The sequence below is a fragment of the Salvelinus namaycush genome, unplaced genomic scaffold (genome assembly GCF_016432855.1).
Source record: "Salvelinus namaycush isolate Seneca unplaced genomic scaffold, SaNama_1.0 Scaffold780, whole genome shotgun sequence".
Classification (NCBI taxonomy): domain Eukaryota; kingdom Metazoa; phylum Chordata; class Actinopteri; order Salmoniformes; family Salmonidae; genus Salvelinus; species Salvelinus namaycush.
The window spans coordinates 12,838-28,964 of NW_024061509.1; the positions used below are offsets into that span (position 1 = coordinate 12,838).

A 16,127-nucleotide genomic window follows, 5' to 3' on the forward strand; every position below is an offset into this window, starting at 1 on the left:
AGGGGGTATTGTCCAGGTAGAACAGATAAGCGTTTACAAGCAGCCTGTGTTGCTCAACAGTAAGGAGTGAGGACACGCTCGCAAAGAGAAGAAACCCAGAAGTTTCCACTGGTCTTGACTGTCAGGACAGAAACTGTTTAAGATGAAGGCAATAAAGTATCCAATCAGTTGTCCACTTGTCATGAACACCATTTCAGTTGGTGCACAGTTCCAGCTAGCAGAGCTGGTTTAAGACTCCCAGTGTATACTAACCAAAGATCCTATTACATTACAATACTAGTAAACTAAACATTTATGGACACTAGTTTCACATATTTTGTCAACAAGAGTCATATCAGTTAACTTCACTAGATGATTCTCTCTACACCATTCTGGTCTGGTTTCCTCCGGTGTAGAAAAGGTCTTTAGTTAGGGATATTCTGGCTAGCTCCAGAGGACATTTTATTTATGGCGTCTTACCTGCAATTAACCTTTGTATTCAATTAAACACACCCACACAACCCTTCTGTCAACTGGCCAGTAGCCTTTGATCCCACAGTAACATTTTACAACAACGTTGAAAAATTAAAATGTTTATTCAAATAAACGTATGACCCCCCCAAAAAAGGGCTTACAAAAAAAAAAAAACTACGGAAGATTAAAAGAAAAACAGACCTTATACACATCCAAAAGTCATGGAAACGCGGATACGTGGAAAATGTGTTTTTAAAACAAAACAAAAGCAGTTGGAGATGGAAGGAGCAGTTGTCGTGACCGTGTATGTGTGACTCTAGGCGTTGCGGTCGATGCGGACGTCAACCTCGCGACCGCTGATCTTGGTTCCGTTCATCATCCTGCAGGCCTGGTTAGCACTCTCTGGGGAGTCAAACCTGACCGTACCACAGCCCTTAGACTTTCCTCCCTCCATCTTAATCTCTGCAAACATCACCTGGCCTGGAGAGGGAGTAAGAAAGATGGGTGATGAGAAAGAAAGATGGGTGATGAGAGAGAAGAGGGGGGGGAGAAAGAAAGATGGGTGATGAGAGAGAAGAGGGGGGGGAGAAAGAAAGATGGGTGATGAGAGAGAAGAGGGGGGGGAGAAAGAAAGATGGGTGATGAGAGAGAAGAGGGGGGGAGAAAGAAAGATGGGTGATGAGAGAGAAGAGGGGGGGGAGAAAGAAAGATGGGTGATGAGAGAGAAGAGGGGGGGGAGAAAGAAAGATGGGTGATGAGAGAGAAGAGGGGGGGGAGAAAGAAAGATGGGTGATGAGAGAGAAGAGGGGGGGGAGAAAGAAAGATGGGTGATGAGAGAGAAGAGGGGGGGGAGAAAGAAAGATGGGTGATGAGAGAGAAGAGGGGGGGGAGAAAGAAAGATGGGTGATGAGAGAGAAGAGGGGGGGGAGAAAGAAAGATGGGTGATGAGAGAGAAGAGGGGGGGAGAAAGAAAGATGGGTGATGAGAGAGAAGAGGGGGGGAGAAAGAAAGATGGGTGATGAGAGAGAAGAGGGGGAGAAAGAAAGATGGGTGATGAGAGAGAAGAGGGGGAGAAAGAAAGATGGGTGATGAGAGAGAAGAGGGGGAGAAAGAAAGATGGGTGATGAGAGAGAAGAGGGGGAGAAAGAAAGATGGGTGATGAGAGAGAAGAGGGGGAGAAAGAAAGATGGGTGATGAGAGAGAAGAGGGGGAGAAAGAAAGATGGGTGATGAGAGAGAAGAGGGGGAGAAAGAGCAGTAGACCGTGTTTAAGCACAGACACTGCTAAAGCCATTTCATTACTGCAGATTAAAGCTACATTCAATCCATCTGCAGGTTATTGAGTACAGTAGACTGATTGAAGAGGCTTACCACAGACACTGAACTTCTCCTTCAGTTTCTGCCAGGTCAGGTCATAGGACAGCTACAACACAGGACATTAGAACACAGGGTCATAAAACTACTTTAGGGACATTTTCACAGAGCTAGACGACGCCTACTAATCCGTCTAAAAGTGCTGTGTCCATGATGTAAATACCCAGTGGTACATATAGTGGATTTGATCAGCCTTATTAATGTGTTAGGTGCTTTAATGTGCTTAAAAAGGGGTGTGCACATCATGTCATAATGCACACATACAGTATTCATTTATAAAACGTACATTTCTGACAAAGATCTGACATCCGCCCTTGGCTCTGTCAGACATGGCTCCTCCTCCGTAGCCCCCGAAACCTTGGCTCATGGCCATGCCCCCCCCCATACGGTCATAGCCAGAGCCCATCCGCTCCATGGACCGGTTGCCCAAACCACCTAGTAGAGGACAGGGAATATGAGTGAGCACCTCAGATCGGAATCCCTACCGTAATGGTATTCAGGGGTTGTGCAGGCTTTAGTTCCAGCCCAGCACTCCCACACATCAAATCAAGGTCAAGCACAGTGAAACATTGGCAGTATGAAATGGGTGTGCTAACAGACAGTGAGAGATGTTAATGTAATGTTCGGTGTACCTAATCCTCCCCCAATGGGCCCCATGCCAAAACTGCTCATGTCTCCTCCATAACCTCCTCCTGATGGAGAGAACGCACAGCATCACACACACACGTTACCACAACACAAACAAGTTACAGCACTGTCAGTCTGAATGCTAACTTGACCAGTGTTGTGTTACCCATACAGGAGTTGTGATTCAGCTCTTAGTACAGTCCACCTGCAGGTTCCAGTTCCAAGCTACAACAGGCCCAGTAGAATGCCCAGTAGAATGCCCAGTAGAATGCCCAGTAGAATGCCCAGTAGAATGCCCAGTAGAATGCCCAGTAGAATGCCCAGTAGAATGCCCAGTAGAATGCCCAGTAGAATGCCCAGTAGAATGCCCAGTAGAATGCCCAGTAGAATGCCCAGTAGAATGCCCAGTAGAATGCCCAGTAGAATGCCCAGTAGAATGCCCACCACTGACCATGCTGTTAGTGGATGGATATATGAGGACTAAGGAATGGATTATACCGATGGTGACTGACGGTGACAGGTGAGATTGAGTGATAACGTGAGGGTGTAAACTACTCACCCATTCCTCCAAAGGAGTCTCCGAAGCCTCTGCTCATGGACATGTCACTGCGACCAAAGTCTCTGTCCATCCCTCCTCCCATACCCCCTGACCGGTAGGACATGTCTGGAGAGAGGGAAGTAAAGAGAAGGAGAGAGGACGATGGCAGTCAGAAATATACTCAGTGGAAAGTTGACATTAAACTTCAGGAGCATTGAAACAGTTTGAGAGAATTATTTTGTCCTTAGTGGTGATGGGGGGTCTATAGTTACATAGCAATATTATTTTGGATGATATTATATTGATACTTTGACTCCACGTATAGTTTTTTGCTAGGTAGCGTTAGCTAGCGCTAGTCGGCTGTACCTGCACCAAACGCCGGTATTTTTTATCCTATAGCTTGTTTGTAAGTTGCTCTGGATAAGAGCGTCTGCTAAATGACTTAAATGTTAAATGTTAAATGTTCTCATCTTTTTAAAGTGAGTCAACAGGTTTTCAGCACTTATATATTTCCCTGATTGATCAAAACTCATTTTCTCATGCTGTCTCATGTCTACAACAGACATATCATGAGCAATATGTTTTGTAACATCAAATCCCAGTATCGAATCACAATGCATATATAGAATAGTGATATCTACATAAGATAGTATTGGCACCTAAGTATCGGTATAATATCGTAAGGTCCCTGGCAATTCCCAGCCCTAGGTGTGTGTCCCCTTACCTCCCATCCGTCCCATGTCTCTGGCTCCGAATCCCCCCATGCTGTCCATGCCACCGAACCCTCCAGGACACACACAGGATTATTATATTAATGGATAGTCACAACAACCCATGTGTTGTCCAGTCATGTAACAGAGTGATACAGTAGAGATGTATTATCTAGGACCTTACCTCCTAGTCTGCTCATCCCTCCATACCCAGGTCCTCCCTCCATACCTGACAGGCAGAATCACACACTGATTTGTTTTGTACTAAAGCTCAGTGGTCGAGGGGGCGTGGTCAGTGGTCGAGGGGGGCGTCAGTGGTCGAGGGGGGCGTCAGTGGTCGAGGGGGGCGTCAGTGGTCGAGGGGGGCGTCAGTGGTCGAGGGGGGCGTCAGTGGTCGAGGGGGGGCGTCAGTGGTCGAGGGGGGCGTCAGTGGTCGAGGGGGGCGTCAGTGGTCGAGGGGGGCGTCAGTGGTCGAGGGGGGCGTCAGTGGTCGAGGGGGGCGTCAGTGGTCGAGGGGGGCGTCAGTGGTCGAGGGGGGCGTCAGTGGTCGAGGGGGGCGTCAGTGGTCGAGGGGGGCGTCAGTGGTCGAGGGGGGCGTCAGTGGTCGAGGGGGGCGTCAGTGGTCGAGGGGGGCGTCAGTGGTCGAGGGGGGCGTCAGTGGTCGAGGGGGGCGTCAGTGGTCGAGGGGGGCGTCAGTGGTCGAGGGGGGCGTCAGTGGTCGAGGGGGGCGTCAGTGGTCGAGGGGGGCGTCAGTGGTCGAGGGGGGCGTCAGTGGTCGAGGGGGGCGTCAGTGGTCGAGGGGGGCGTCAGTGGTCGAGGGGGGCGTCAGTGGTCGAGGGGGGCGTCAGTGGTCGAGGGGGGGATCAGTATGTGATGTAAGTGCTTGGAGAAGGTACAGGAACAACAGGCATCAGAGGGTTTAAAACAAACAGCTACATTTCACAACCGATAACTATCGTATGTTTGAACCGACTGGCTCCTCCTGACCTGCAGTCTCTGTGTGTGGTTTAAATAGTAACAGTGTGTTTGCTGGAGTAATATGGCGAGGTTAGGGGTCAGTACTAACCTGCAGGGCCCATGTTGCCCATTCCTCCTCCACCACTCAGCCGGTTGGCATTGATAGGTTGTCCTCCTGGTCCCAGGCCCATCCCAATCCCTCCCAGACCCCCTACACACAGAGGACACACAGAGTTGGAGTTTGTTTGACCACACAAACATAACATCCCTTATGTAATGCCTTGGTTCACTGGAGAACAAAACAGCCGACAACATGACCCATTTCTGATAGAGATAATACTGAAGTCAAGTCATTCTAGGTGTTCTAGAGATAGTCAGAAAGGGACAGGATGTGTACTCACGTGGTAACTGAGGAGCTTTCTCCACCGGGTGGAAATCGTCAGCTGGCATAGACTTGTCATCCTGAAACACACAGAAAGAACATATCAAGAGGTGGTTCTCACACAACATATTACCACATCAACATGTAACAACCTCCATTTTATTTAACTTGGCAAGTCAGGTAAGAACAAATTCTTATTTTCAATGACAGCCTAGGAACACTGGGTTAACTGCCTTGTTCAGGGGCAGAATTACAGATTTTTACCTTGTCAGCTCAGGGATTCGTTCTTGCAACCTTTCGGTTACAAGTCCAACGCTCTAACCACTAGGCTACCTGCCACCCCAATGACCTCTGACCTTCCACACACATTAACTGTGTACAGTGTTAGAGGGTTTAGAAATCAGAAACATGCCAATAACAAAGCACACGTACCATCTTAACATGCATCTGTCTGTCAAACAGCATTTGGCCATTGAACATGGCTAGAGAACAGAGTTAAGGAATGCCATCAATAAAAATACAATGGTCACGTGCTTTACTCATGGGTCCTTTTCCAACCATGTAGACTTAAAGATAAAAATAGTGACAATAGTGAATAATAATAACAGCCAGGACATGTATAAAGAGTTGAGACTATTAGGCCAGCATAAAGAGACCTTCTTCTGCAGTATAAGTATAGAGGGATACAGATAGAATCTGCAGCCTGTTGGAAGGTGGGTGTGTTCTGCAGTAGTATATAATATATAAAGATACAGATAGAATCTGCAGCCTGTTGGAAGGTGGGTGTGTTCTGCAGTAGTATATAATATATACCGATAGAGATAGAATCTGCAGCCTGTTGGAAGGTGGGTGTGTTCTGCAGTAGTATATAATATATACCGATAGAGATAGAATCTGCAGCCTGTTGGAAGGTGGGTGTGTTCTGCAGTAGTATATAATATATAAAGATAGAGATAGAATCTGCAGCCTGTTGGAAGGTGGGTGTGTTCTGCAGTAGTATATAATATATAAAGATACAGATAGAATCTGCAGCCTGTTGGAAGGTGGGTGTGTTCTGCAGTAGTATATAATATATAAAGATAGAGATAGAATCTGCAGCCTGTTGGAAGGTGGGTGTGTTCTGCAGTAGTATATAATATATACCGATAGAGATAGAATCTGCAGCCTGTTGGAAGGTGGGTGTGTTCTGCAGTAGTATATAATATATACCGATAGAGATAGAATCTGCAGCCTGTTGGAAGGTGGGTGTGTTCTGCAGTAGTATATAATATATAAAGATAGAGATAGAATCTGCAGCCTGTTGGAAGGTGGGTGTGTTCTGCAGTAGTATATAATATATACCGATAGAGATAGAATCTGCAGCCTGTTGGAAGGTGGGTGTGTTCTGCAGTAGTATATAATATATACCGATAGAGATAGAATCTGCAGCCTGTTGGAAGGTGGGTGTGTTCTGCAGTAGTATATAATATATAAAGATAGAGATAGAATCTGCAGCCTGTTGGAAGGTGGGTGTGTTCTGCAGTAGTATATAATATATACCGATAGAGATAGAATCTGCAGCCTGTTGGAAGGTGGGTGTGTTCTGCAGTAGTATATAATATATAAAGATAGAGATAGAATCTGCAGCCTGTTGGAAGGTGGGTGTGTTCTGCAGTAGTATATAATATATACCGATAGAGATAGAATCTGCAGCCTGTTGGAAGGTGGGTGTGTTCTGCAGTAGTATATAATATATAAAGATACAGATAGAATCTGCAGCCTGTTGGAAGGTGGGTGTGTTCTGCAGTAGTATATAATATATAAAGGATACAGATAGCCTGTACAGCCTCCAGGGCCTGTTCGAAGGTAACAGTCCCCATCCCTCTGCTCTTCCCATCCTTATCCTCCTTCACGTCAGCCCTCTTCACTGTTCCTGCCATACCAAACACCTCCTTCAGCTTCTTCCAGCCCACCTTAAAGTCCAGCTGGGAGGAGACAGCACAGACGGGAGGGACCGGGTTAGCATAGAAACAACCGTTACCACACAACACATCTAAACAGACAGGAGGGGACCAAGTTAACAATAGCATAGAGAACAGTGAAACTAACATGGTCAACATGGAACTTCAAGTTCTAGGAAGATGCCGTTGGACTTGAGATTTAGAGTGCACCGCTCAAGTTGTCTTCAATTGGTGAACAGGAATATTGGTAGGTTAACTTGGGACTTCAATAGAGAAAATACAAATCTAGTGAGGGGAGATGGTCAGAGACACAGAGAAGAGAGACAGACGTCAGAGAGTATAGTGTGTATGCTTGTCCTCACGTTGGCTACGAACACAGTGGTCCCTAGGCGTCCGACCCGTAGGGAGCTGATGACCTCATGGGGGACGTTGGGGTTGTTAGCGATGGAAGGGGGTACACCTACACCGCCCGGTCCCCCCTCCTGCCCCCTGCCTCCCCCTCCAGGGTACATTCCCCCTGTACGCTGCAGCACGCGCCGAGCACGCTCCCCATCAGGATCCTGAAAGAGGGAAACAGAACCCCTAAACTTTGACCTATTACTTCAATTCTGAGCTTTAGCCCTCCACATCAGGGTTCTGGGGCAGGGAAACAAGGGGTTAAACACAGATGGCCCCATCCTTTGACCTCTGACCTATAATTACAACTCTAACCTTTGATGTTAACTAGGTCTAGTTCTCAGTGATTACAGTTAACCTGTTGAGGATAGAGGGCGCTATTTACACTTTGGGGGAAAATCGTTCCCAATTTAAACGGCCTCGTACTCTATTCTTGCTCGTACAATATGCATATTATTATTACTATTGGATAGAAAACACTCTCAAGTTTCTAAAACCGTTTGAATTATATCTGTGAGTAAAACAGAACTCATTTTGCAGCAAACTTCCTGTCAGAAAGTGAAAAATCTCAAATCGAGGCTCTGTTCCAGGCCCTCCCTATCGTTTTGCTTGAGATTTATGACTATACATGCACTTCATACGCCTTCCACTAGATGTCAATAGGCTGTGAGAGGTGAAATGGGGTCTCAATCTCTTTCTATGGTCAAAAGAGACAGCTTGGAATGACATGACCCCAGAATTAGTTTGTTCAGGAAGCGCATAAAGGTCATCAGTATTGGCTTCTGAAAAGCAATCGTTATAGACGTCTTATATCTCCGGCTTTGATTTTATTTGATAAATGTGAAGATATCATCGTAAAGTATGTTTTTTCAATATAGTTTTATTAGATTATTGAAATTTTTTCGGGAGTTTAGACGTGTTGCGTTCTTTGCGTTTGGTGACGAAGGAGAGCTTAGCGCCACTTAGCTAGTTTTGCTTGCTCATTCGAGAGGGAAAAATGCCATTCTAAAACCAAACAACGATTGTTCCCGACAAAGGACCCCTTGTACAACATTCTGATGGAAGCTCAACAAAAGTAGGACCCATTTATGATGCTATTTCATATATCTGTCGGAACATGTTTACTAATAGTTTGCGCTCAGATTTTGGGCACTCTCGCCATAACGTAAACTGCATGTCGTAATGAAGTTATTTTTAGAATTCTAACACGGCGATTGCATTAAGAACTAGTGTATCTATCATTTCCTATACAACATGTATTTTTTAGTAATGTTTATGAATAGTTATTTGGTCAGAATATGTGAGTGTCAGAAAAATATCCGGACGTTGTGGGAAAAAGATGCTACGTTAGCACAATGTATAACCACTGATTTCAGCTCTAAATATGCACATTTTCGAACAAAACATAAGTGTATGTATAACCTGATGTTATAGGACTGTCATCTGATGAAGCTTATCAAGGTTAGTCAAAAATTATATATCTTTTGCTGGTTTGTTACGATCGCTAACTTTTGCTGCTGGTAAATGGCTTGTGTTTCTGGCTATTGTGGTAAGCTAATATAATGCTATATTGTGTTTTCGCTGTAAAACACTTAAGAAATCGGAAATATTGGCTGGATTCACAAGATGCTTGTCTTTCATTTGCTGTACACCATGTATTTTTCAGAAATGTTTTATGATGAGTATTTAGGTATTTCACGTTGGTGTCTGTAATTACTCTGGCTGCTTCGGTGCTATTTGTGACGTAGCTGTGATGGTAGCTGCAATGTAAAACCGATTTATAGCTCAAATATGCACATTTTTCGAACAAAACATAGATTTATTGTGTAACATGTTATAAGACTATCATTTGATGAAGTTGTTTCTTGGTTAGTTTGGTTGGTTCTTGGTTAGTTTGGTTGGTTTTGTGCATGCTACCTGTGCTGTGAAAAATGTCTGTGCTTTTTTGTATTTGGTGGTGAGCTAACATAAATATACGTGGTGTTTTCGCTGTAAAACATTTTAAAAATCGGACATGTTGACTGGATTCACAAGATGTTTATCTTTCATTTGCTGTATTGGACTTGTCAATGTGTGAAAGTTAAATATTTCTCAAAAATATTTTTTGAATTTCGCGCTCTGCCTTTTCAGTGGAATGTGGGAGCTAGACAGGTTAAGACAGTCTCAGAGATCAACATTACAAACCATGTTAATGTAACCACATTTCCAGCAGGCTGGATTAAAGTGCAGATTTGGCACACCACTGAGTTTAACCTCTCATCACCGTGTGGTGCCTACAGAGTGTGAACAGGTCCTTACCGCCATAATATTGAGGGGTCTTCCATTCAGATCATATTTGTTCATGACTTCTATGGCCTTCTTCACAAACTCCTCATCTTTGAACTCCACAACACTGCAGGACAGACAGTCAGTGGATGAAGACATGTATAACAATGACTCAAGAAGTTAGGTGTGTCTGAAATGGACCCTATTCCCCATGTTATAGTGCACTACTTTTGACCAGAACCGTATTAGCCGCCCCATGTGACTCTGGTCAAAAGTAGTGTACTGAATGGGGAATATAGGGCCCTACACGAGGACGGAACCACGGAATCCAGACAATAAAACAAAATTCTAAAATGTATTGAACTTAGTAGGGAATCAACTAAATGTAAAAAATAAATTTAAAAAAAAGTATTAATTTGTATTAGTTTATCATAAGACATTAACAAAATTCCCCCCACCTGTGCGTGCAGCCACCCCTTTATGTAGCCGTTAGCGACAATGCTAATAAACTCTTCTGGTAGATGGAAAGGCTTACCCAAAAACCTTCTATACTAAATGTTCACTACAAAGTAGCCTACGCTTACCTGGCTGAATAATTATTTGCATAAACACACACTACCATCACGTGCACTACAAAAACAAAGCAAAATAAAAGCCTCTTGCTAGGTGCTGTGTATACCAAAAAAAATTGACATTGAAGTATTTTCCCCAGGCCTCAAAATTGGCCTGCTGAGGTGGTTTAAGCATTGAGCGAAAACCTGAAAAACCTGAAACGTGGACAAACAAAAACAGAGAAAACTGAATTTGGGGAGAAGCAAAACGGAGTCACGCAATAAAATTCATACAGACTGTATAGGGCCCTAGGAATAGGGTGTCATTTGAGACGCACCCTTGTCAGCCTGGTCTCAGACTAGACTTAACATATTACAAGTAAATCTGGGACACTGAAATTAGTATGACTTGCCACTTTTTACATGAAACAGAAGTTTACTTAAGGCAAAAAACTAAATGGTGGTTGGTTGGGGTGGATATATAACATCTAGCAACCCAAAGGTTGCATGTTCGAATCTCAAGGACAACTTTAGCAACTACTTACTACTTTTTAGCTACTTAGCATGTTAGCTAAACCTAACCAGTTAACCTAACCCTTAACCTAGCTAATGTTAGCCACCTAGCTAGCATTAGCCACAAATTGGAATTCGTAACATATTGTACAAATTGCAATACTTTACATAATACAAACTGCAATTCATAACATATGCAAATTGTAATTAACATTTCATACGAAATTACCACATAACATACGAAATGTAAAATGTCATTAAAGGGAGTGCGTCAGATTTATGTAAAGAATCATACAAAATGTACTGAGACCATGTTGCAAAGTTACAGGTAAAGTTTGGTTCCTTACCCACATCCCTGTACAGATAACACCAGGGGATCCAGAGACACAGATCCATAACAGAGGGAATGAACAAAGACAGTGATTAGACTGACAACAGTTATCATTATTACACATTTGACATCATGCTATTAGTGGATTACATAATCCATCTTGAAGGGCCAGCTAACAGGCCTTGATGTGGGGAGTGTGTTTTGCTTGTATCCAAGGTAAAAAGTTAAGTGAATTTAAAAGACATTGACTTGGTTTGCAATAGACTTGTTTTTTTGTTCCCAGTAGAGACATAGTACCCTTACCGTCTTCAGTGGAATAAAAAGGACTCAGGATATACTTACAAATATGTCCGTTCTGTGTCTACGTTTGTTTAGGAGTATATACTATACAGTCCGTTTGTCAAACTACATATTACATTAAATGGATGAATTGAATGCATTCACAACCTAGTTAGCAAATTCCTGGCTGCATCATAATATTACAGATGAATAAACGATGGTGAGATTTTACTGTGAGCCGCTGGAGAAAGAAGAAAGTTACTTTATACAAAATCTACAATAGTTTAGAAATAATTCATTTTTTCATTAAGAGATAATTGTGCCATTGATCCAAATAAAAAGGTAACAATTTGAAGACCAAAAAGTAAAATGTCAATCAATAAGACATCAAAATCCCTTTGAAAAATGGTCAACTGCCAAACTTTGACACCAATTGAGAAAACAACAACTTAAAAACAAATGTGTACTAAGTTTCAGATGAATTCAAGTTAGTGTTCCAGAATCAACAAGAAGACATCCTCCATCACTCTACAGCCAACTAGGCTATAACAGGCTCTAGCTAACAGCCACCAACATATCATCCCATAGACATACATGGATAACCCCTTGGATCAGTGCCTTACAGAACACTTGGTAAATAAAGATATACTGCAGTGGAGGGCATTTAAAACCTCGTGCAGTGAGTTGGTCCACATCACTTACCCTTGACTTTCCTTCAGCATCCTTAAAGAGCTCCACGTATGTAACCTCACCAACTTCATGAGACATACAAAGGAAAAATACCAAGAGAACAAAAGGCATTTAAAATCACCAGTCGACTGTTGAACCACCACTCTCGCTCCAGGGCAGGCCGTTGCCTTGGTTATGCCGTTACGATGCTTCCCCATGATTGGTCAACAGTGAGCCCAGACCAACAGTCACCACACAACCCCTTCCAATGCCTTCCTGGGCTCGACTGAGACAGACACACAGTCAGTCAACTACTGTCAACCTGGGAATTCAGATCACACTTCAGTATAGAAGAACAGTTTGGTCAACACGGTTCCTGTCAACATAGCAAGAAGTCACTACAGTTTAAAAGGTGTCCTTTTCACCTTGAAAAAAGACTTTGTAAAGAGCTAAAGACCCAATAGTTCAGTGCACAGAAAGACAATGGTTTCATTCATACAAAACAATAATTTATCACCTTAACACAGGTTCAACTGAATCAAGTAGTCAATACTACTACTTGTCTGAGGTTACATTTTGGAGCTGTAAGTCAATATCATAAAACCAATAGTAGCTAACTACATAACAACTTTAACAAGCACAGACATTTCAATTCAATCCAAGCTAAATTGGTGTCCACCCAGGAGTAAAAAATGAAAAATCCAGAAATGTCTATTCTACTGACTTAATAATATCTGCAATACAATAACATGTTGCCTCAAAAGAAGGAACTACGAGAAGATATGGCTAGGTCTATGTTCTGGTCACAAAGAGAGGACTGAGAAAGCTCCTGTTGAGCTGGAAAGAATAGGGCTCATCTCTATAGGGAGAAGCAGCATGGCCCTGTGTGTGGATGGATTACCTTTCTCTCTCATCAGATCTTTAATAGCCTGCCACTTCGTGTCATAGGGGATATTGCTAATGAACACGCGGTTCCTGTGACCGCCTCCTCCGCCCTTCTTGTCCCCGGTGACCTGCTTCTCTTTGTAGGGGTGGAAGCGGTTCCCTTTGCGACCTCCTCCGGACACCTTTTCTTTGAGCTCAGACTTGGTATTTTGGGTTGGGGCAGTTTCAGGGGCATCAGTAGGGTCATCTGCAAGGGTTTCGGCATCATCGATAGGGGTGTCATCGATAGGGTCGCCATCTAGAGGGGTATCATCATCACCAAGGACCTCATCTCCAAGGACCTCGTCATCACCCAGGCCTAGGTCCTCTTCTTCTGCAGGGGCATCTTCACCAAGAACCTCATCTTCTTCTGGCTCTCTGAAGAAAACAGAGTACAGTATTGATGGATGCAGCTAGCTTGTCTGTTATAGGTAATGTTACCTAAACCTACATGGTCATTTCACCCATGTGCCAAATAACAAAGATGTGCACATAAGTTCATGCAACTTCAATCTCCCATAACTAACATGGGTTTATAGACACAAACGGCTAGTTAGCTACAAAGTCATCTCTTCACCCAACTGGAGGGTGGCAGAGAGGAGAGGAAAGTTACTGTAGGCAACTCTCAAACCAGTCTAATAGGAATGGATGGAGGTATAATCCAGATTTTACTTATGTAGTAAAAGAAAAGGCATGTGACATATCTGAAATGCTGTAATATAATTGTCAAAATAAAATTGCCATATATTATACAGTTCATATTAGTTTTATACAAATGTTCTGTATAAAGAGACTAATTACAATTTTAGATATATATGTGTGTATGTGTATATACACAGACACACATAAAACAGACCTTAATGTCTAAATGTTTGTTTTCTTAGAAAGCAATTTTAGTAACGTTACTTGTTGCATTGATAACTTGTCTAAGTCCCATCATCAACTGATTTCAGCCAGTTGATGGCTGTGAATTGACTGCATTGTTTGAATGGAATGTTGGCATTCCAAAAAAATATGGAATCATTCCTCTAAAACTAGGTTACCATACAGTAAGGATACATTTCTCAAATTCATTATTTACAGTCTTTTCACAGTACTGGCAAACAATGGTTAACCAACTCCCTGCCCAAAATGGCTGACCTTTATCCGCAAAACGGTTCACGCAAGTTCTAGGATGATAATTCTATGAGTTAAACGCACTAACGTTAGCTAGCTACACATGGTTGGATGGATAAAACTAATTTAGTTATCTGCATAAATACCTAGTAAAATAACGATATATTACACAAATCTAAAAACAAATTTGACGATCAATGAAGACGACGATAACCAACAATTTAGTTAACTAGCTAGCAAGCAAAGTAGAAACTAGATAGCAAGCCGTAGCTAGTTTGATGCTAGCTTTAATGCTAGGCTAACATTAGCTAGCCTCCATCTTGCCTGTGAGTGCAGCACAGATTGTGTCAGAAAAATACGATATTTTAGTTACATTTTAAGGCCATTCGTGCCATCCTGAGATGTTCCCTCTGTCTCAGCCTCGATGGGTTCAATAATATCCTGGACAATATCTGCCATATTCGTCGGTTTGCAGAAAAAGCTAATTCAATCGAGAGATGCGCCTCCGCTAACACTGCGCAGTTTAAAATTTGTGACGCTCCAGGCCTCCACCAACGCGAGAAAATGCGAGAATTTGGCCTGGTTGTCTTCATAGCCTAAAGCCTAAACACCCGTAGGTTTCCCGCAATTTATATATTTCTACAGTTTCGATTTGGTTTTAGTCATTTCAATATATATAAATATATTTTTTATTTTTATATATATATATATATATATATATATATATATATATATATATATATACACAGTACCAGTCAAAAGTTTGGACAGTAATTTCAACAACAAACAAATATTTAACTAGGCAAATTAGTTAAGAACAACCAGGGAACAGCCTTGTTCAGGGACAAAAGTACATATTTGTACTTTGTCAGCTCAGGGATTCGATCCAGTAACCTTTCAATTACTGGCCCATCACTCTAACCACTAGGCTACCTGCCGCCCCATTCAAGGGTTTTTCTTAATTTTTACTATTTTCTACATTGTAGATTAATAGTGAAGACATCAAAACTATGAAATAACAGAATTTGTTCTTAACTGACTTGCCTAGTTAAATAAAGCTAACATTTAAAAAATGAGGGTCTGATTCACACCGTCTCCTCTGAACAGTTGATGTTGAGACGTGTCTGTTACTTGTGAAGCATTCATTTGGGCTGCCATTTCTGAGGCTGGTAACTCTAATGAACTTATCCTCTGCAGCAGAGGTAACTCTGAGTCTTCATTTCCTGTGGCGGTCCTCATGGGAGCCAATTTCATCATAGCGCAAGATGGTTTTTGCGACTGCACTTGAAGAAACTTTCAAAGTTCTTGAAATTTTCCGCATTTACTGACCTTCATGTCACGCCTGCTCCCGCTCTCCCTCTCTGGCGCTCGAGGGCACCAGGCTGCCCTTCGTTACGCACACCTGTCACCATCATTATATGCATCAGCGCTCACTGGACTCCTTGACTTTGTTGATTTCCCCAGCTATATCTGTCTGTTCCTCCATTGGTTCCCCATGTCAGCATTAATGTCATTATGTTTTCTTGTCCAGACGCTGTCCTGTCCTGTTCCATGTCCGTTGTTAATTAAATGTTCACTCCCTGTACCTTATTCTCGTCTGCCAGCGTCGATCCTTACAGAATGCTGACACCAATATGTGAAGCATCAGGGAGTTTTTGTTCTTTTGTTTTTGTTGGTGACGTCGGGTCCGCAGATGGAACCGGGGGTGCCTCAGCTGGCTCGTCTGGCTTCTACGCCTTAGCTGGCTCGAGAGGTTTTCTTGCCTTGGTTGGTTCGGCAGGTTCCCATCCCACGTCACGCCTCAGCCAGTTCATCGGGCTCCCATGCCCCAGCCGGCTTGTCAAGCTCCCACGCCTCAGACGGATCGTCGGGCTCCCACGCCTCAGCCGCCTTGCCGGGCTGCCACGCCTCTGCCGGCTCATCGGGCTCCCACGCCTCAGCCGGCTCGTCAGGCTGCCACGCCTCTGCCGGCTCGTCGGGGTCCCACGCCTCAGCCGGCTCGTCGGGCTCCCATGCCTCAGCCACCTTGTCGGGCTGCCACGTCTCTGCCGGCTCGTCGGGCTCCCACGCTTCAGCCGGCTCGTCGGGCTGCCACGCCTCTGC

The 16,127-nt window shown here is 43.5% G+C and overlaps 1 protein-coding gene across 2 annotated transcripts; it reads right to left on the minus strand.

The window, feature by feature from the left end:
- Positions 1-428: 428 nt before the first annotated feature.
- Positions 429-14,580, minus strand: LOC120042794 (myelin expression factor 2-like). 2 transcript variants are annotated; one of them, XM_038987600.1, is made up of 17 exons: positions 14,398-14,483; positions 12,886-13,286; positions 12,018-12,070; positions 11,053-11,060; positions 9,675-9,768; positions 7,343-7,540; positions 6,851-7,004; positions 5,473-5,522; positions 5,060-5,120; positions 4,768-4,869; positions 3,886-3,930; positions 3,716-3,775; positions 3,013-3,117; positions 2,459-2,518; positions 2,113-2,261; positions 1,824-1,875; positions 429-933 (listed from the first exon to the last, which is right to left on the minus strand). In XM_038987600.1, the coding sequence occupies exons 1-17, from the start codon at positions 14,481-14,483 to the stop codon at positions 770-772; spliced, it is 1,842 nt and encodes a 613-aa protein (XP_038843528.1). In that variant the 3' UTR covers positions 429-769. The 2 variants fall into 2 exon arrangements, with proteins under 2 accessions (XP_038843528.1, XP_038843529.1); XM_038987601.1 differs by lacking the exon at positions 2,459-2,518 and having other exon boundaries at positions 14,398-14,580.
- Positions 14,581-16,127: the final 1,547 nt, after the last annotated feature.